The 22,844-nt window shown below is 42.4% G+C and overlaps 1 protein-coding gene across 1 annotated transcript in view; it reads right to left on the minus strand.

Moving 5' to 3' along the window:
- LOC127653720 (arf-GAP with GTPase, ANK repeat and PH domain-containing protein 1-like) overlaps positions 1 to 22,844 on the minus strand; it is a 170,599-nt gene that overhangs the window by 18,121 nt on the left and 129,634 nt on the right. The window contains exons 15-17 of the mRNA XM_052140515.1: positions 10,802 to 10,956; positions 10,258 to 10,348; positions 8,816 to 9,038 (exon numbers count right to left, since the gene is read on the minus strand). Of these exons, the coding sequence (XP_051996475.1) occupies positions 8,816 to 9,038; positions 10,258 to 10,348; positions 10,802 to 10,956 (469 nt within the window). The remainder of the gene's footprint in view (positions 1 to 8,815; positions 9,039 to 10,257; positions 10,349 to 10,801; positions 10,957 to 22,844) is intronic.

The raw sequence follows: 22,844 nt of genomic DNA on the forward strand, positions 1-22,844 counted from the left end.
GTGTGCATTAGTGCGCATCAGTGTGTATTAGTGCGCATCAGTGTGCATTAGTGCGCATTAGTGTGTATTAGTGTGTATTAGTGCGCATCAGTGTGCATTAGTGCGCATTAGTGCGCATCAGTGTGTATTAGTGCGCATCAGTGTGCATTAGTGCGCATTAGCATTAATCATTGTTTTTACGGTCGTTTTAGGTTTTGTGTCAAAAAATCACATTAAATCAGGTACTTTTACTTCTTGTGCATGTACTTTTGAATCAGTGTTTCAAGGTTTACGGATTGGCCTCATTATTTTCCCCTTTATTGTTTGATTGATAATGAAAGTGCCATTGCTATGACAACTGAACTCAAGTAGACTTGACAAGTTTGTGGTTTATCAGCAGATTAAACTGTTTTCAGGCATTTTAAAGAGGAGATTGTGAAACACAACAAAGTAATCAATCACACCCTTTCAGTAAAACCACTTTCTTACTGTCCTGAATAAAGATACTACACAAGTCCAGAAGAGAGACAATGAAAGAGAGAGAGAGAGAGAGAGAGAGAGAGAGAGCGAGAGCGCAAAAGCCTCACACGCACACGCACACACACACGCGCGCGCGCACACACACACGCGCGCGCACACACACACACATTATTTATTCAGTATTAAATTGGAGGAAAAGGTAGATGATGTGATGATTCAGGCATTAAATGCCCTCTTGCCTCATATTATCAGACGTCCTCATAATACGCTGCGCTGTGATTGGCTGTTGTCAGCCAGCTTAATGTCAACAGTAAATTGGCAGGCTTGTTAACCTAGTTGGGACATGATTACGTGCAATGGCAGGCAGTCATGTAAAAAATAATGTCTATTAACCTAATCTAATCTAGATGTCCTTTTACAGATGAATTAGAACGGGGCAGCCAATTATTTGAAACATTTGTCCAGCGCTTTCTGTCAGTGAAAAGGAAAGAGAGAGAATGACACCGAGGGAGGACGAGCTGTTTAACATGCAGGCCGGATCATATCACCGGTCACAGCGTGACAAACACAGGATCAGCTAGTTACTGCTGATGAACCGGACTGTCTGTCCATACGACTGATAGGAAAATGTGGGAGAACTGAGGATAAATAGATGCCGGAAAGCAGGAGGCAAGGTGCATGTTGAAGTTTAAAATATGTGGTGACTAAGGATGGGTCACAATGTTCGTGGACTAGTCGTCCAACAACCGACCAGTCGTTTATAGTTTTGATAAGCAACCGTGCTTTAGCGGTTTAAGTGCGTGCAATAAAATCCTCTCGGAAATGTTGCAGCTTTAAATTCGTCCTCTTTAAAGCATCGTCGTTACAAACATACCCATTAGCATGAATGCCATGGGCCGTTGTGTTTTAGCCAGTGTGTTAAATTAACCTCTTAAACCCAGAGCGACCCGGTACAGGGCCCTCTAGGTGGCGCTGATCACGAAAATTATTTTATGATATTACTCAGCAGCCACATGCTTGATCTGCACAAATTAGTTGTAGTTTTAAAGCTTAGACTCTGATCTTTACAATGAATATATCAATACTGCTTTTAAATTAGCTGATAAATTACAACTGATCCAATTTAAAAAATTCGCAAATTTGCGACCACAACAACCATATATATATATATATATATAAAAACAGTTAAAAAAGATCAAAACAATCACACAGCCATGTGTTTTATAACTTTGGAAAGATCTTAATTAGTAGAATATAACGAGCAAATTTGATTCATTCAGAGACCAAACTACAGTGAGTATTAGCGCGAAATCCACACGGATAAACACCATTTTCATCACATTTTGGATTATTACTTCATGCACAGTACACATAGCAAAGCAAATGAGATATCAAAACTTACAGCAGGTGATCCTGAATTAAACAAACCCTCACTTGATGTTGTACGATTTGGAAATCCAGAGAAATTCCTCAAAGAGTGTCCTGACGAGCTATTTTAGCTGGCGCTAATGGCGATCGCTATAGCAACGCTGTTCTCTGGGTGCTGAAACTGGATCCTTCATGTCATAGATGTGTCAGATCACTCTCACTGGATCTCTAGAGGGTGTCAGATTCGATATTTGGGCAATCCACGTGTCACGTGTTCAGTCAATAATAGTACCAGAGCGCCCTTACAAAGACTGCACACAAGAGGGCGCTCAACAACATTTTTGTGATTTTATAGATTTTTTTTTATATTTTTGCATTCAGTTTTAATGTTCAATAAAGCATGTGAACTATGAGAGGTTTTTTTGGATGCTATGATGAATAAAAGTGCATCTTGGGAACCTTGGTTGTATACGCTATAACATCGGATTGCTTTGTCCCATCAACACATTTTATTTTCATTCACTCGTCCATTAAAACTTGTGTATTATTTGAGGGGTAACATTGTTTAAATCATCATCTTTAAAAATGGCTACCATGCAATTGACATTCTTTGCCATTTTTAATGTACAGTTACAAGCTCTTACTTTTAGGTATGCAATTTAAGCGAAAATGCCTTTAGGGTGTAAGGGGTTAAAAATAGTCTTTTAGACTTTTAGAAATGTGTCTTGAGATCCCTGTATTCTGGTTTAGTTGCAAACCCAAAACCCATGCTTCCTTTAGACCGATTAGTCACCTAGTCATTCAGGCAGCTCACACACCGCATTAATAGCGAGTCACTCTCCGTCTGCGCCTGCATCTGAGAGAGAATGAGGCCCAGCAGGTCTCCTCATCTCTGAAATAATCACCCTCTCACCACCTCATCCGTCCCCGGGGCCCAATCTGATCCCTGCTTTGGGGACACACACCTGCACCCCAGCCCAGACTAAGAGCCGGGTCTAATTTGAAATCTGTTAGCACTGCCCTTTCGGAGACCGATATCTGTCCATAAAGAGGCTCTTCTGTAGCCACTTACTGCTGAATTATTACAGGCCAGGCATTGCTCACGATGAGGCATGTGTGTGTGAAGCTCAATCTCTCAGCTGTCTGATGGAGGCGAGGCCTTTTAAAAGTACACTAAAGTATGTCTGATTGTGCACACTCACACACGGACACACACTCACACACACACTCTCACACATGGACACACACACACGGACACACACACACACACACACACACTCTCACACATGGACACACACACATGGACACACACACACGGACACACACACACATACGGACAGACACACACACACACACACACACTCAAATCATGTATTTCACACGATGAGACACACACACACACACACACACACACACACTTGACAGGCTGAGAAACGTCAGACTGTTGCTGAAGATCGGCAGTGTGAGATGCCAGTGAGCACCACCCTCCCAATAAGTCACCACGAGGCGCAATTAGCAGAGCTGTCACTCTTATGCTGCCCGGCCTGCTAATACAGACTGGCACTGAGTGTGTGTGTGTGTGTGTGTGTGTGTGTGTGTGTGTGTGCAGGGGAACAGGGGCTCTGGTGTCCATGCCGGCTCTATACTAATTAAAAAAATGAGAATGAAACATGGCCTGGCTGCCACCACAGAGCACTGATGCCAAAACCTATCGCCTTGAGAGCGAGTGTGTGAAAATGTGTGTGCGCGGTCAAACGGTCCCAAAAATAAGCCCATAGTGGTGTCTTTGTGCGACCTCATAGAGCCTGGGCTTTTAGAGGCATCGAGGTGTTAATTTATCACAGGCAGTAAAAGGTTAATGGGAATGTTTAGAGATTCTCTCAGGCTCGATCATACATAATGCCTCAACGGGGGAAAGTCTTTCCTTGACATGTTTTGCTCAATATAAACTGGTAAATTTGCGAATGGTCCAAAGAACGTTTTAATGACTTATTGCACAACGGATCATGAGCTATTTTACTTTGCAGAAGAATTGTAACTCGCCCTCATGTCATCCCAGATGTGTGTGACTTTCTTTCTTCTGCCGAACACAAATGAAGATTTTTAGGTGAATATTTCAGCTCTGTACAATGCAAGTGAATGGAGACCAGAAGTTTTGTAGCTCAAAAAAGCACATAAATGCAGCATAAAAGTAATCCAGTGGTTTAATCCATGTCTTCAGAAGTGATGTGATGGTTGTGGGTGAGAAACAGATGTGAAAGTGAAACTAAACAGGCACCACATGTGACTTTCAGATGTAAAAGTGAAAGTGGAGATTTACAGAAATGTTACGAGCTGGCTCTTGAGTAGGACTAGGTACAAATATAGATATTCCGATGCATCCCGATCTTCAGATAAACGATCTCAATATCGATTCTTAACTCTCTAACTCTATGCACAACCATCTACTACAATGACAGGAAATCACTCACATTTGCAAACAAATCCCACGCTATGCGGATAAAATGTCTGTGATTAGCCACGGGCTGGTAAATGTTCTGATGTCACTCACCAGTGATTGTGCAGTTTAGTCATGAAGAAGTTCAGCACCGAGCGCTCCGTTTAATGTGCGTCCAAACATGCTCTCCTGAATAATGCTTCCGTTAACACCGTTCTGTTCTTTACAGTCAGTACTTGATTAAAAAATGGAATAAATAGCACACATAGCATGAACGAGGTAAAGCCATTCGACTCCTCTCTCATTAACATGCATTCATTTACAGAACTGCCAGTTTTCTTAAAGAGACAGTACCGGTTTTTAGCATGTGTTCAACAAATCTGAATGCACGCAAATAGCACAGACTACGCATATAAACATACATGCAAAAAAAAATATATAATATATATAATAATATATATATATGCAATATAATAGGGCTGCATGGTATGGAGGAAAAATTCAATATGCAATAAGTTGATGGAGAATGTGATATTCAATATTCGATCTGATGTTCCTATGATGACATCATCGCTGAGCACAAAACATAATAACCCCCAACGAGCATTTAGACTATATATAATATATGCAGTTTTACCTCTTGCTATGTAGCAGATATTAAAATCCATATTTAAATATTTCTATTTGAATTCTAAAAATCATATGAATATAAAGTTAATTTCAACATATTATGGGATATCCTTTAATAGTCTGTATTATGAAATATGACATTTATTACACTGTAATTCATGTTCGTATTTATTTCATAATTAGCTCGTTCAAAAAGTTGTCCAAAAGCACTTTTCATTGACAGACATTGCTGAAAAAAGGACAAGATGGGAGAGAGAGAGGGAATGAGAGAGAGAGAGCATGAGAGAGAGAGAATAAGAGAGAGAGAGAGGTAAACGGAACAAGAACCCTGCCCACACCTGACTCGACCCGGGGTCTCCCACATGAGCGGAGCACCACGACTCACTATGTGGAAGCACCTCAAGGCCACAGCTGCAACTCACGTCATGGTGACAACCTCACGAAGTGCGATGAACAGTGGAGGCAGGGAGAGGACACAAATGATAAGGCCAAAATGACATGGTAGAAAACAAAACCGTGCAGACACAGACGGGTCAAGAGAGAAGAAGGGGGAAATGAACGCGGCTCCAATTCATGGCAATGCCTCTTCAGATCCAGGTGGACTGTCTGCGTGCATTCAGTCCCAAACATAATTCCAGCCTGTAAATCGAGGGATGATGTACGACGAGACACACAAAGGTGCAGAATTGAGCGGTTCTCTCCCACCTTACCGCCACCCCACACCCCCAAAACAGGGCCCTAATTGAAAGACGAGAGTAGCACAGACCTTGACAGGCGGGAGGTCAGTCTAATTGCTGCTGGCCATATTTAACATTAAGATAATCAGCCCATTAATTACCCTTTGGATCATTAAATCAGTCGCTTGCAAAATGAAATTTCGAGCTCTATTACTCACTCGAGAGACCGCGAGGGAGGGTTTTCATTTATCAACCAATCCTGGACACAGAGCGCACACACAGTGCTCGAGCATGCTGCAAACACTGACACCAGGAACATCAAGAACATCAAATGCAAAAGCTTTTTACCAAGACGTAGAGATGACATACTAGATGACATTCTCAGTAGAAGACCATGCCGGGTTCCACGTCTGTCAGGCAAGAACAGAAAGCTGAGGCTGCAGCGGGACGACGTCTGTGTACCTCAGCAGACATCCAGATTCACTCCGGTCTTTATCGGTCCAGTTTTGGTGAGCCTGTGTCCACGGCCTCAGCTTTCTGTTCTGACAGACGTGGAACCCACCGTGGTCTTCTGTTGTTGTAGCCCATCCGCCTCAAAGTTCGACACGTTGAGCATTCAGAGATTATATATTCTCACTATAATTATAGTGGTTATAGTGAGAATATATAATGTGGTTATCCGAGTTACTGTAGACTTTCTGTCAGCTCAAACCAGTCTGGCCATTCTCCGTTGACCTCTCTCATCCACAAGACATTTTCATCCACTGGATGTGTTTTGTGTTTTTGGCACCATTCAGAGTAAATTCTAGAGACTGTTGTGCGTGAAAATCCCAGAAATACTCAAACCAGCCCGTCATGCCACGCTCCAAATCACTGAGATCACATTTTCCCCATTCTGATGGTTGATGTGAACATTAACTGAAGCTCCTGACCCGTATCTGCATGATGTTATGCACTGCTGCCACACAATTGGCTGATTAGATAATCACATGAATAAGAGGGTGTACCGAACTGAGTGAATATTATCAGCATAAACATTGGAGTAAAAAGTACCAAAACACAGAAACATCCTTTAACTTTCAACTGCTTTTATTTTCATCAAAATGATCGTGTAAATATTTGCATCTCCTCCTCATGGACTAAACCAGATTTGCCCGTTCTTGCTGTGAGATGTTCCCCACTCATACACCAAGACACTTGCACGTTCCCAGATATTTCTGGGGGGAACGGGCCAAGCCCTCACACTCCGATCCAACAGGTCCCATGCCAGGTCGCTGAAATTCACATTCAATTCATGTCTTACAGGAAATCACGCACAGAACGAGCAGTATGGCTGTTGGCATCGCCATGCTGGAGGGTCATGCCAGGAGGAGGAGGATGTCTTCCCTGTAACACACAGCATTGAGCTCAGTCTGATGATGCTGTGACACACCGCCCCAGACCATGACGGACCTTCCACCTCCAGAGTACAGGCCTCGGTGTAACGCTCATTCCTTCGACGATAAACACGAGTCCAACAATCACCCCTGAAGAGACAAAACTCATCGACGACTCATCAGTGAAGAGCACTTTTTGCCAGTCCTGTCTGGTCCAGTGAAGGTGGGTTCGTGCCCGTAGGTGACGTTGTTGCGGGTGATATCTGGTAATGACCTGCCTTACAACAGTCCTACAAGCCCTCAGTCCAGCCTCTCTCAGACTATTGCGGACAGTCGGAGCACTGATGGAGGGATTGTGCGTTCCTGGTGTACCTCAGTCAGGTGTTGCCATCCTGTACCCGTCCCGCAGGTCTGATATTCGGATGTACTGATCCTGTGCAGGTGTTGTTACACGTGGTCTGCCACTGTGAGGACGATCTGATGTCCTTCCTGTCTCCCTGTAGCGCTGTCTCATGTGTCTCACTGTGCGGACATTGTGATTTATTGCCCTGGACACATCTGCAGTCCTCATGCCTCCATGCAGCATGAATAAGACACATGCAGATGAGCAGGACCCTGAGCTTCTTTCTTTTGGTGCTTTCCCAGAGTCAGTAGAAAGGTCTCTTTAGTGTCCTACTGTGACTTTAATTACCGTCTGTAAACTGTTAGTGTCTTAACAACCGTTCCACACGTGTATGACCACTAATTGTTTATGCTTCATTGAACAAGCATGAAAACATTATTTAAGATCTGTAAAGTTATTTGGATTTGTACAAAATTATCTTTAAAATACAATGTCCTGAAAAAGGGACGTTTCTTTTTTTGCTGAGTTCATAAATATTTTCTAAACAGTATATATATATAATAAAATCATATGTGTGAACAGTCCATTACTTTGGACATCAAACCTCTAGAAATATCAATACTCAATTAAATAACATCAAAATACATATTTAAAAATGTTTGAATTAAAATGCAATAACAAAAGTCTGAACTTGACCCTGCATCCCATCTCTCAACTATTTCAAATATCTTTATGTAAAACGCAGGTTTTTACCTTAGAAGTATCTTGTCTGCTTAACCTACACATGATTAAACATCAAATATCCATGTAACAGTTCTAGTCAATACATGAGGGAATGAAACGGGTAAAATCCGTCTGTTTCAGCAGCAGTATTGAGGATGAGGAGAGGGATGAGTGCAGAGTGTCTCCAGTGACTGAGGTTAATTGAGATAATATTGACCCTCTCTGTAATCTCCTCTCCCCACTCAGGGGGGCCACACGCCTTCACACACATAAATAAACAGCTACATGAGGAACTATAATCGCATTAGGACATCGACGACGAGCGGCAGAAAATGGCGGATCCATATCGAAAGATTTTCAGAGAGGAGGGGAGTAATTAAAAGGTGCTTCAGGTGACTAATGAGGCCAGCGTGGAATGGGAAGTCGATATTTTGGCGGCCAGCAGTCAGCACTAATTTGTTATGATGGCTGGTGGGACTAAAGCCTCTCTGCCGATAATTACGCTGCTAAAGATGGAAGAGCGAGAAAAGGAAGAACCTGATTTGAGGTTTTGTACAGAATCCCACACACACACACACACACACACACACACACACACACACACACACACACACATGCTGTAAGAGTATCAGGTGCTGGAATAATGCTAACATGACGGATAACGGTGTGTCCATCAGATCATCCCAAGCTGAAAAACCATGTTGAGGTACACTGAAGTTCTCAGTGTCTTTCATGCACATTTGTTCTGCATGTGTTTCATAAATAAGACCCAGTGAGAAGAGGAAATGATGCAATCGTCTACCTGCTGGCATCAGGGGCGGGCTTTAGGCGTCCTTGAGCATTGGCCTCCCACACGCTATTGGCGAGTTCGTTGCCGATGGCTGACATGACCTTTATGAGCTCCAGCGGCCACTCGTCCAGATCCAAAGAGCGGACACGGGACAGGTGAGTACCCAGGTTACGATGAATGCCTGAACATTCGATACAGATCAGAGCGCCTAGGTTCAGACTGGCCCAATCAGGGTCTGAGAAAGCCAGAGGGACAGAAAAAAGCATCTGTGAATTTAGTGGAAATACACAGATATATGGCATATAGACTGGTCCAAAAATATGATTCAGACACGTTTGGACACTTAAATTACAGGTAAATAATTCTGAATGTCATTGTATTAGATAACAAAACATCTGCAAACAAATGATGCTCCACATTTTCTCTGAACTAACTTCACTTTTCTGATGATTTAAAGGGACAGTACACCCAAAAAAGAAAAATCCCTCATAATTTATTCACTCTCATGCCGTCCCAGATATGTTTGACTTTCTTTCTTCTGCAGAACACAAATGAAGATGTTTAGAAGAATATTTCAGCTCTGTAGGTCCATACAATGCAAGTGAATGGTGACCAGAACTTTGAAGCTCCAAAAATCACATAAAGGCAGCATAAAAGTAATCCATAAGACTCCAGTGGTTTAATCCATGTCTTCAGAAGTTATATGATAGGTGTGGGTGAGAAACAAATCGATATTTAAGTCCTTTTTTTAAACTAAAATCTCCACCTTTGACCAACAACGACCAGTAAATGGCAAAAAGGGAAAGTGAAACCGAAGATTTATAGTAAAAAAGGACTTAAATTTTGATCTGTTATTCATCCACACCTATCATATCACCTCTGAAGACATGGATTAAACCACTGGATTACTTTTATGCTGCATTTATTTGGATTTTGGAGCTTCAACATGTTGGCACCCATTCACTTGCATTGTATGGACCTACAGAGCCAAAAAATTCTTCTAAAAATCTTCATTTGTGTTAAAAAAAAAAAGAAAGTCACACACATCTGGGATGGCATGAGGGTGAGTAAACGAAGAGAGAATTGTCATTTTTGGGTGAACTGTCCCTTTAACCAACTGCGAGCAATGTGATTTTTACCCAACATCTTTGTTTCTAATTTATTTATGCATTTATACAAACAGAAAGTATTCATTTTAAACAGTACAGCTATGGTTTTACAATTGAAAACATATAAAACTTTGCTTGTTTTGATTAAAAAGTGTGCTAATATTTAAATAAAATAACGCTTCTTGGCTTGACATTTTGCCATGTTAAGTAAGACATTAATACATTTGGCTTTCGAGTCCATATTCTTTCCCATTCGGAAGGATTTTGGCAGATTGGTTCATAATCATCAGTACATAATAAGATAATTGATGAGGTGAACGGATGTTGGTAGAGGTCAGGACTCACTCTGGGCTTCACAGTCCACACAACGTGTATTTCCTCTCATGTTCCTGACCGACTGTAGCGCAAGGGCTTCTGATTGGCTGCTCAGACGAGACTGTGGGCACATTAACCGCATCAGAGTATGTTTGTATGAAAATGACTCTTATGAAGCATGTTATAAAGCATCATTAGACAATTCTGCTCTCATCAAAAACACCCGGACTACAATGCAACATTTCACCCTGCAATTTATAATGATGAAATGAGATTGAGTGAAGAAAGGGGAGGTAAATAAAAGGTCCAGAGAAATGCAATTGGCCCTGGCCTGGGGCATAAACACACACAGCGGGTTCAGACTGTAGCTCTGCAGCTGGCATGTATAGGAGCAGCCTCTATGAACCACATTATGAAAATAGACTTAAATCAGCATATGTCATTAATGGCTGGTTGTTCTTATAACAATTGTTGGCTTAGTTAAAAGTTACACACAACACATTTTTAGTAACATGAATAAATAAGCATAAAAGTATATTATAAACAGTCTTAATAGACTGATCTAGTTTTCTACCTTCTGTTTGCTGCTCTCACAGGACTGCAGACTCGCCAGGATTTGGCCCTCAATCGCCTGAACCCATGCGTCCCGCTCCTCGTAGGACGTTGCCTCAAAGTTCCACGTCTGTCCCGTCAACGACACGATGATGAACTCAAAGTTGTCCTCTTGTTCTGGATCAAAACAGAAAAGGAGTTAAAGGGACAGTACACCCAAAATGAGAATTCTCTCATCATTTACTCGCTTTCTTTCTTCACCAGAACACAAATGAAGATTTTTAGGAGAATATTTCAGCTCTGTAGGTCCATACAATGGAAGTGAATGGTGACCAGAATGTTGAAGATCCAGAAACCACATAAATCAACATAAAAGTAATCCATAAGACTCCAGAGGTTTAATCCATGTCTTCAGAAGAGAGAAAGTGAGAAACCATTTTTTTGTACTATAAATTGTCCATCCTGATCAGTCAATCTCCACTTTCACTTTCTTCTTGTGTTTTTGGTGATTCGCATTCTTCATGCATATCGTCCCCCTTCTTACAGGGAGAAGAATTTCTAGCAAAAGAGGGCTATTGATCGGTTTCTCACCCACACCTATCATACCACTTCAGAAGACATTCATGAATCCACTGGAGTCTTATGGATTACTTTTATTTCTATTTTTAGCTTCAAAATGTTGGCACCCATTCACTTGCATTGTATGGACCTACAAAGCTGAAATACACTTCTCTCTCTGAAAATACACTGAAAAATCTTCATTTGTGTTCTGCAGGAGAAAGAAAGTCACACATCTGGGATGGCATGAGGGTGAGAGAATTTTTATTTTTGGGTGTACTGTCCCTTTAAGACAAATGCTTCTCCACGATTACGCCATCAGTGGAATTCACCATCACACACTGTATTTTCCGGTTCATTAATTCATGTCTGAATATTGTGAAGCATATTTGAGATTTATTTTCAAACCCTACGCTCTGTGCAAGCTCCACAACATGAATGTTTATCTCACATAAAACACTAAAGAAAGTTCGGTTGCACTGTTCTGGGATAAGATACATCGGCACCTGTGGAGCACCTGTTAGTTGCGGGACACCCTGACCTACAACCCCTGACCTGGAGGTTTGCCCCGCGTCCCTGGTCAGGATATGCCATTAATTACAGACCAGACCAGACCAGTGTCCTGATCCTTCCAACCATGCTGCTGGCCCTGTCCAAATGCTCCAGGGACCTACTTAGGTTAATGGGCCAATCACAAGGCAATTAGTGTGTTAGAGAGAGAGAGAGGGAGAGAGAGAGAGAGAGAGAGAGAGTGAGAGCCCCTTTGAAGTATTTATCTCAAAAGTCTGAGTACAGAGAAATGATGGAGTTTATTTAGCGGGTCAACATTTGGAAAGCATTGGGAACAATCAGCCATTGACCGAGTGTTCAGAGGGGACAGCGATGGAAGGGGCACGCAGATGTGATGTGGTGGTGTGTTTCCAAGCCAAAGCCTCAGTCATGTCCACAGACTGACCAGGGAATATCCGAGACATTTTTAACACCAAAATGGGAATTCAACAAATTTCAAAGACAGGATTCTCACAAGAAACACAAATGTGTGGACGTTGTACTTTGGCTTTGCGATACACAACACATAATTTAAATGAATTAAAATCGACTGAATACTGTTCGCAAGACTCTACACTGTCATTTAAGGGTTAAACATCTGGAGCACCTCATCACGTGACACGACAACACGAGTCGATTTCTGTGAAGCAACCAAAGTGCATAAACCTCTTTACGTTTGCAACCTGTTTGGTTGTTTGCTTTAAATAATCCATAAATTGTTTGCACGTCAGCGCGCTGATAAACATGATGCCTACAAATGTGGAAAACGGACTCAATGTTTACAAGCGAAGTGTGACGACTGTTTCACAAATCACAGGCCTGAATCCGAAGCAGCTCGTGAGTTTGAGCTCCACCCCGTCAGACCTTCAGAAGTTCAACAGAGTCCCTCAACAGTGCAAATGAATGAGCGACTAAAGTCAGATTCATCAGCCAATCAGATTTGTTCTTGTGGGTGTGGTCTTTAGGATATGTCCCGGTCGAGACCTTCTAGCTGGCCTTGAGTGACGCAATTTAAAAGTGAAGAGCGCGAGATCTTGCTGACGTGTCGACTGTCATCACTGCTGGTATCGCCGTTGAGAAAGAGATCCTGATGGATTTACAAACACGAGATCTTCTGCATGATCATGCGATTAATTAATTTATTAAACAGGAAAGGAGGACTGATTTTAACTTCAAGTAAATTGAGAGTAAATTATGCTACTGGAGCATTCAGTGTCGGATCAAGTTTTGAAAAGTTTTGCTGCGTTCCATTCAACTCGGAAAGTCGTATTTGACAGCTTCCTATAGGAAAAGTGCAATAGATGCATCTTGAAGTCACAATTACAACTTGTAGCTCATGCAGCAATTCTCATCTCTGATTTCGGTGAGATGCAGGGGCAGTGATGTCACACAAACATGTCCACACTCACGGAGATCTACAGAGTTAGTGATAAACATTCACTTTATAAGTAATATTGATAAATGCGTTTCTTTCCACATTCATGATATTAAAGCTTGTTTAACAAACGCCTGCAGAAACAGGTGAATAAAACATTAGAATCTCTTTTGATAATTGTACGCCTGAAGCACAATCGCTAGCGCTGTAGTATTGTTTATCAGTTGGGTTGCTAGGAGACATAGCGCTGCAGCACTGTTTATCAGTTGGGTTGCTAGGAGACATAGCGCTGCAGCATTGTTTATCAGTTGGGTTGCTAGGAGACATAGCGCTGCAGCATTGTTTATCAGTTGGGTTGCTAGGAAACAGCGCTGCAGCATTGTTTATCAGTTGGGTTGCTAGGAGACATAGCGCTGCAGCATTGTTTATCTGTTGGGTTGCTAGGAGACATAGCGCTGCAGCATTGTTTATCTGTTGGGTTGCTAGGAGACATAGCGCTGCAGCATTGTTTATCAGTTGGGTTGCTAGGAGACATAGCGCTGCAGCATTGTTTATCAGTTGGGTTGCTAGGAGACATAGCTGCAGCATTGTTTATCAGTTGGGTTGCTTGGAGACATAGCGCTGCAGCATTGTTTATCAGTTGGGTTGCTAGGAAACAGCGCTGCAGCATTGTTTATCAGTTGGGTTGCTAGGAGACATAGCGCTGCAGCATTGTTTATCTGTTGGGTTGCTAGGAGACATAGCGCTGCAGCATTGTTTATCTGTTGGGTTGCTAGGAGACATAGCGCTGCAGCATTGTTTATCAGTTGGGTTGCTAGGGGACATAGCGCTGCAGCATTGTTTATCAGTTGGGTTGCTAGGAGACATAGCGCTGCAGCATTGTTTATCAGTTGGGTTGCTAGGAGACAGCGCTGCAGCATTGTTTATCAGTTGGGTTGCTAGGAGACATAGCGCTGCAGCATTGTTTATCAGTTGGGTTGCTAGGAGACATAGCGCTGCAGCATTGTTTATCAGTTGGGTTGCTAGGAGACATAGCGCTGCAGCATTGTTTATCAGTTGGGTTGCTAGGAAACAGCGCTGCAGCATTGTTTATCAGTTGGGTTGCTAGGAGACATAGCGCTGCAGCATTGTTTATCTGTTGGGTTGCTAGGAGACATAGCGCTGCAGCATTGTTTATCTGTTGGGTTGCTAGGAGACATAGCGCTGCAGCATTGTTTATCAGTTGGGTTGCTAGGAGACATAGCGCTGCAGCATTGTTTATCAGTTGGGTTGCTAGGAGACATAGCGCTGCAGCATTGTTTATCAGTTGGGTTGCTAGGAGACATAGCGCTGCAGCATTGTTTATCAGTTGGGTTGCTAGGAGACATAGCGCTGCAGCATTAGTTATCAGTTGGGTTGCTAGGAGACAGCGCTGCAGCATTGTTTATCAGTTGGGTTGCTAGGAGACATAGCGCTGCAGCATTGTTTATCAGTTGGGTTGCTAGGAGACAGCGCTGCAGCATTGTTTATCAGTTGGGTTGCTAGGAGACATAGCGCTGCAGCATTGTTTATCATTTGGGTTGCTAGGAGACATCTCTAATGAGAGTCAAACCCTTGCTAAGCTATCGGGAGCGTTGCAGTTCTGAATATTGGGGAATGGGATGCATTTACGCTCGGAGATATCAAGTAGGAATATCCCACATTAAACTTGAACAGAACGCAGCAGAACCATGATGAAACGAAATTTATTGCAAGCAACATTTAAATCGCAAATATTATTACAAAGATTTGTCCAGGTATTATAGACCTCCTTGTTAGAATCATATGAAAAATTATAATTTTCGAAAGTCTGTTTGGGAGACGTTCATTTCACAAAACAGTTAAAATTAGGCGTGCTTGAGCATTAAGTGTCATTTCAAGTTCTGGCTTTCCTGCGTGGACGTGTTTCCAAAATAATACCAAAATGTCAATTGGTATTATTAGTTGCTGCGACATAATGTATAATGCCCAAAGCCATAGTGTGTCTTATTCATTGTGAAACTGTGTTTCCTTAATGACATGAATCACACTGAAGGCCTAGACTTAAAATGCATGGCCCGCCACTGCTTGAGAATAAATGTATTCATGCAAAAGCTGATAATGTGTATTTCAGATTCTTTATATGGAGTTAGGATGAAAATAAGGAGCATTTCAAACTGTTCTGAGACCAGTGAAGACAGACAGCACACTGGATGTTAAGTCATGCACTAAATAGGAAGCAAGGGAGCATCCTATAGCTCTCTACGCAGTTAAGTGCGTTCACTAAATAGGGAGCAGGGGAGCATCCTATAGCTCTCTATGCAGTTACGTCATGCACTAAATAGGGAGCAAGGGAGCATCCTATAGCTCTCTATGCAGTTAAGCGCATTCACTAAATAGGGAGCAAGGGAGCATCCTATAGCTCTCTATGCAGTTACGTCATGCACTAAATAGGGAGCAAGGGAGCATCCTATAGCTCTCTATGCATTTAAGTGCATTCACTAAATAGGGAGCAAGGGAGCATCCTATAGCTCTCTATGCAGTTAAGTGCATTCACTAAATAGGGAGCAAGGGAGCATCCTATAGCTCTCTATGCAGTTAAGTGCATCCACTAAATAGGGAGCAAGGGAGCATCCTATAGCTCTCTATGCAGTTAAGTGCATTCACTAAATAGGGAGCAAGGGAGCATCCTATAGCTCTCTATGCAGTTAAGTGCATTCACTAAATAGGGAGCAAGGGAGCATCCTATAGCTCTCTATGCAGTTAAGTGCATCCACTAAATAGGGAGCAAGGGAGCATCCTATAGCTCTCTATGCAGTTAAGTGCATTCACTAAATAGGGAGCAAGGGAGCATCCTATAGCTCTCTATGCAGTTAAGTGCATTCACTAAATAGGGAGCAAGGGAGCATCCTATAGCTCTCTATGCAGTTAAGTGCATTCACTCAATAGGGAGCAAGGGAGCATCCTATAGCTCTCTATGCAGTTAAGTGCATTCACTAAATAGGGAGCAAGGGAGCATCCTATAGCTCTCTATGCAGTTAAGTGCATTCACTAAATAGGGAGCAAGGGAGCATCCTATAGCTCTCTATGCAGTTAAGTGCATTCACTAAATAGGGAGCAAGGGAGCATCCTATAGCTCTCTATGCAGTTAAGTGCATTCACTAAATAGGGAGCAAGGGAGCATCCTATAGCTCTCTATGCAGTTAAGTGCATTCACTAAATAGGGAGCAAGGGAGCATCCTATAGCTCTCTATGCAGTTAAGTGCATTCACTAAATAGGGAGCAAGGGAGCATCCTATAGCTCTCTATGCAGTTAAGTGCATTCACTAAATAGGGAGCAAGGGAGCATCCTATAGCTCTCTATGCAGTTAAGTGCATTCACTTAATAGGGAGCAAGGGAGCATCCTATAGCTCTCTATGCAGTTAAGTGCATTCACTAAATAGGGAGCAAGGGAGCATCCTATAGCTCTCTATGCAGTTAAGTGCATTCACTAAATAGGGAGCAAGGGAGCATGCTATAGCTCTCTGTGCAGTTAAGTGCATTCACTTAATAGGGAGCAAGGGAGCATGCTATAGCTCTCTATGCAGTTAAGTGCATTCACTAAATAGGGAGCAAGGGAGCATCCTATAGCTCTCTATGCAGTTAAGTGCATTCACTAAATAGGGAGCAAGGGAGCATCCTATAGCTCTCTATGCAGTTAAGTGCATTCACTAAATAGGGAGCAAGGGAGCATCCTATAGCTCTCTGTGCAGTTAAGTGCATTCACTAAATAGGGAGCAAGGGAGCATCCTATAGCTCTCTGTGCAGTTAAGTGCATTCACTTAATAGGGAGCAAGGGAGCATGCTATAGCTCTCTATGCAGTTAAGTGCATTCACTAAATAGGGAGCAAGGGAGAATCCTATAGCTCTCTATGCAGTTAAGTGCATTCACTAAATAGGGAGCAAGGGAGCATCCTATAGCCCTCTATGCAGTTAAGTGCATTCACTAAATAGGGAGCATCCTATAGCTCTCTATGCAGTTAAGTGCGTTCACTCCTAAAATCTGATCAAAAGTTCAGTTTCAGGCTGCAGATGATGTTTGGATCATGGGACAATAATCATCAGTACATAGATTCACAATTTATAACGTATAATTGTATTTTAACATGGTTGGCAGTGATTGGATGATGCTGGTCATTACTTTTAATCAGAATTGTTTATTCTAAATAGGGAGCAAGGGAGCATCCTATAGCTCTCTGTGCAGTTAAGTGCATTCACTAAATAGGGAGCAAGGGAGCAAGGGAGCATCCTATAGCTCTCTGTGCAGTTAAGTGCATTCACTACATAGGGAGCAAGGGAGCATCCTATAGCTCTCTGTGCAGTTAAGTGCATTCACTAAATAGGGAGCAAGGGAGCATCCTATAGCTCTCTGTGCAGTTAAGTGCATTCACTAAATAGGGAGCAAGGGAGCATCCTATAGCTCTCTGTGCAGTTAAGTGCATTCACTAAATAGGGAGCAAGGGAGCATCCTATAGCTCTCTATGCAGTTAAGTGCATTCACTAAATAGGGAGCAAGGGAGCATCCTATAGCTCTCTATGCAGTTAAGTGTGTTCACTCCTAAAATCTGATCAAAAGTTCAGTTTCAGGCTGCAGATGATGTTTGGATCATGGGACCATGATCATCAGTACATAGATTCACAATTTATAACGTATAATTGTATTTGAACATGGTTGACAGTGATTGGACGATGCTGGACATTACTTTCAATCTGAATTAATTATGCTAATGTATGATGTAATGTCTGTAACATCTCAAAAAACATGAATAATCACTCCTGGACACATAATTAAATAAATCGGACTTTCTATAGCTTGGTATTGCAACTTAGTCCCGCTGTCCACATATGAGGACATTGATTTTTTTGAAAACTATTTGTTCTAGATTTTTATTTGCTTGTTTATTAGGTGCTACTAGTTACAAATAAAAAAGGGAAATGGAAAATGCACACAGCAGTCATGCTGTATGCACGCATATTAATGAATATGATCTTATATTCTACATAAAGAAAATGAAGCACCATTATGAGCCATTAAAAGTTTTTGTGACATTATTTTCAGGACACATTTTACCCCTTAATTCTCATTACTGTAACACACTTCTCCTATTCCCATTGTTATTAATGATGATTCATATGACTGTAATTGTATTTTTATTTATTTATTTATTTATATTTGAGTAAAAAGATGCAGTTGTATCATTCTGATTTTTTTTATTATTATTAAAATCAGAAAAAATATGCAAAATATTGTTTACTATTTGTTTCTGGATCAGGAAATGTGATACCGCTTCTTCCTCTCTAAGTGGGCAGTTTTTGGCCAGATTAAGCTGTAATGTGGACCAAACTTTATGCTGATGGTCAAATGGCTCTGTGAGATTAGTCACCAAAAGGCATTTTTCAATGGTAAAAGCATTCACAGCAAACATGCTCCTCGAGAGTCAATGATCCCATCATACTTCGCCATTAATAAGCCTTGATACTCTATCATCTACAAGCGCTCGTCCCGACTGCAATGTGAGACAGCTCTTCCAATCATCTCCCTGTGAGGCCATTTCACAAGTTTAATCAGCAGGAAATCTGTGCAGCAACCATTTCCTCTCCTTTAGTCAATCACAGGCCTAATTGGACTCTCACACAAGTCATGTTAAAGGTCCTGCAGGGCCACAGGCCGCCCTGACCGCTGTAAAAGAGCCTTGTGTTCAAATCCCAGAGACCTGCCTCATGGTGGGACTTGCTTGACAGCAAGAGTGCTGAAACCTCTCGGGCCTCCAGCCTCAGAGAAAGGCATGACATGGGAACTGCAGGAAAAAGAAAAGGAGAGGCCCAGGTTTCCCTGATCTCTTTCCTGGTTTATGGGTCAAGTCGGCATCCAACAATTTGCTCCTAGATTAGTAAGAGTAACAAAGAGATTATCCCGTCCCAAACTCACCATTAGATGAGCCTAAATTGGAGTGTCTAGTTGGTCAGGGTGCTCAAAGGCCAAAGTTAACTGATGCTTTGTGTACATGCTGCTAGATCACATGGACAGAACCATGCAGACTGCACTGCTAACAAAATTTGTGTCGCACACAATGCATGCGGACAATGTGTGGTAGCGCAGTCCGCATGGTTCTGTCCATGTGATCTTCTGCTTGTTGCTACATGTTGCGCACACACACAGGGTTTCTGCAGGTATGATGAAGCTACATTTAAGACAAGACATTTTTACCTGATTCATGAATGGCAAAGAGACATACCGAGGTTGGAGTCAGCAAACAAGTGCGGATTGAACTATAGGTGGCGCTGTCTCCAAACTGCTCAGGTACGTTCAGGACATGATGTCAGCGATGCACACCAAATGTCTTATAAATCTGATCAAGCATTCAAAAGATATTTCACTTTTTGCTAAAAATCGATATGCCAGAGAGGAAGTATGGCTGATGTGATAGGGGTATCTTTATGACGAAAGGAGTCCATAGACATCAAATTCATGATTTTAGGACATACGGTTCAAAAGTTACGGGCAACAAATAGCAATTTTTCATATCTCTTGACCTACAGGTGGTGCTTTCACCAAACCTTGCATGTGCCCTCAGATCATGGTCCTAAAGAAGCACACCAAGTTTTGTTTCAATACGAAAACATGTTGCCGAGATACAGCCTCACTTCCTGTTTTACGCCGACATCGTTGAATTTGTGTTACACAACTTTTCAACGAAAAAAAAAATCTAAATTTGGTGTTATTCATTCTGTGCAGATCAGTCTGGAGATTATTTTGAGCCATTGTTTAGGAAAATCAGGCAAACTTTAAAGGAACAGTAGCGAATAAACGATAAACATCATAATCCAAGATGGCGGCCCCTGTAACGGGCAGAGTTTTAAAGAGGTCCATTTGTACCACCAGGAGGAGCATAATTACATGCAAAAATAATTGGTTTTGGACAAATGCTTCAATAGATACGCGGGGGGAAAAAAGTGAATTTTTGAACTGGTGGTGGCGAGAAACCAATCCTCAAGCAACATTTAATATCATGACTGTATACGTTTAAGGCTTGTTGCTCTGATTTAAGACCTTTTTAAGGCCTTAATTTGTGAAAGGGCAATTTAAGACTTTTTCAGACCTGCAGAAACCCTGGCACAGAGCTGGTGATGCAGATTTCATCAGCACAGTACGAGTGGACCGTCCATGTGCAGTCAGTGTTTTTCAGCATGGTTTTCGCATTCAGTCCACGTGGTATTCCGGGTGCCGCTACGCGTGGCGCAGCCCAGTTTTTCTAGACATGTGCTATGAGTTCACTGTACTAAAGAGCATCACAAAGGAGTCGTAGTGTGCATGCATCTAACACGTCCACATGAACACACGGTCACACTTTGAAAGGTTCGAGCGCTCAACCATGCGCAAGGAAAAATGCAGAATACCCTGTTCTTTAATGTCTTGATAGTGCCACAGATCCACACGGTTTACTCTGGGAAAACAATTTACAAATGTTTTACTTGTTGTCTAAATGTCTTCTTAAGACACTTCAGCTTTAGCGACATTTGTAGCAAAAGTCAAACCTCACGTAAATAGCAAAATATCAACAAAGAGGGGGTGGAGAGTCTGGCCTATTATTATTCATTTAAAGGTTTTTTATTAACATTTGAGAGGTTAGGGGGCTGGTGGGATCAGTGGAGCATCACAGCCTAGATTGGACCCACCCTTCAAAGGCACCGGGCCCTCTGGGGTCAGCAGCAACCCTAATTAAATTGCAGTGCTGTTGGGAAGAGGGCGGTATTTGACAATTATGGAAAGCAACAATGCAGAAAGATGAAATTTGCAGGCAAATATGAAGATTGGCCCCGCCTCCTCCCATTACCACACAATGAGAAAAAAATTAATGCAATACAAAAGCTATGATGACAGGGCATCAGGCAGCCACCAACGCTGTTAAACTTTGAAATGGGGCAGCTATCATTTATCTAGCGTCTGGTCCTGATCTCCATATAATAGGGCAATCTTTATGTTCAGTGCCATTTAAATTGCGGGACAAAGCATCCAATCATGTTCGCTCACAAATATGTTTTGCTTTGTGCCTGCAATGTCTCCAACAAGTACACGTGCACATTTTCCGTCAGCCACTCACATAATTACTCGCTGCTTTTCCATTCTTGCCATGTGATGTTCAGGCATCGAGTAACTACAAGGAAATGTGTGAACTTTGACACGGGCAACCTTTACCGGCAAATACCACAGACACAATCAACTCCGAGAGCAAGGGTGCAGCATGCGCAGGAATAAGGCGGGCCCGGGTAGAGGGTGTTACCTCTACTCGTCCCAGACGGCAGTGCTTCGGGGTACAAGGGAAGAGCTGAATGGTTGGAAACACAAATTAACCGAGCGAAATGTCAAAGCACACAGTATTGCTTTGTAACACAGGTCATTAATTCCCATATTATCCCCTATCCTTTCAAGCATCCAGCATTAATAACCTGGCAAATATTACAGGAGTAAAAATGTGCACAAATAAATAAAGTGGGGGTGGGGTGGCGTCGTGGGAACGGAGGATGAACACGTGACCTCCCACAATGGATCCATCCCAGCACATGACATCATCCAGTATGCCATTCACGGCACTGAGTCAAACACAAGGCTCTTGCAAGTACAATTAAACACAATCACAGCGCAAACGATCATCTTAAAACGTATATTTGACACATGCTCTGAAAAGTGCGTTGTCCACCTTCGTCATAGTAGGTGCCGTGCAGGGGGTGTTATGGGGTGAACGTGCACATCAGGGAGGACTGAAGGAAGAGGTGATCACGGGGTCTCACCGCATTTGTTAATTAATGAGAATTATAAAGAAATTGTTCATTTGCTAATGAAGTCATTGGGTATTAAGCAGGGGTGAGAACACATGGCATCAGTCAACAGAGGCATAATAATCCACCATCTGAGTGGAAAACCGCAAAGACAAGAGTCCATATTATCAGGCCTAAAGTCAAATAAAACCTGATTAATACCTCAAAAACAAATTTCATAAAATGCATTTCATAAAATATGAAAATGGCTGATTTTTTATACTAAAAGTGTTGCAATATGCAAAATACTGACATGTAATTTCTGCACCACTAAACAAAACCTCTAAATCTGAGGCCATGGTTCTCCGCAGGAAACCAATGGAGTGCGTACTCCGGGTAGGGAAGGAGGTATTGCCCCAAGTGAAGGAGTTCAAGTACCTCGGGGTCTTGTTCACGAGTGAGGGGACAATGGAGCGGGAGGTTGGCCGGAGAATCGGGGCAGCGGGGGCGGTATTGCATTCGCTCTATCGCGACCGTTGTCACGAAAAGAGAGCTGAGCCGGAAGGCAAAGCTCTTGATCTACCGGTCAATTTTTGTTCCTACCCTCACCTATGGTCATGAAGGCTGGGTCATGACCGAAAGAACTAGGTCACGAGTACAAGTGGCCCAAATGGGCTTCCTCAGAAGGGTGGCGGGCTTCTCCCTTAGAGATAGGGTGAGGAGCTCAGTCATCCGTGAGGAGCTCAGAGTAGAGACGCTGCTCCTCTGCGTCGAAAGGAGTCAGTTGAG

This window comes from Xyrauchen texanus, chromosome 13 (genome assembly GCF_025860055.1).
Source record: "Xyrauchen texanus isolate HMW12.3.18 chromosome 13, RBS_HiC_50CHRs, whole genome shotgun sequence".
Lineage (NCBI taxonomy): Eukaryota > Metazoa > Chordata > Actinopteri > Cypriniformes > Catostomidae > Xyrauchen > Xyrauchen texanus.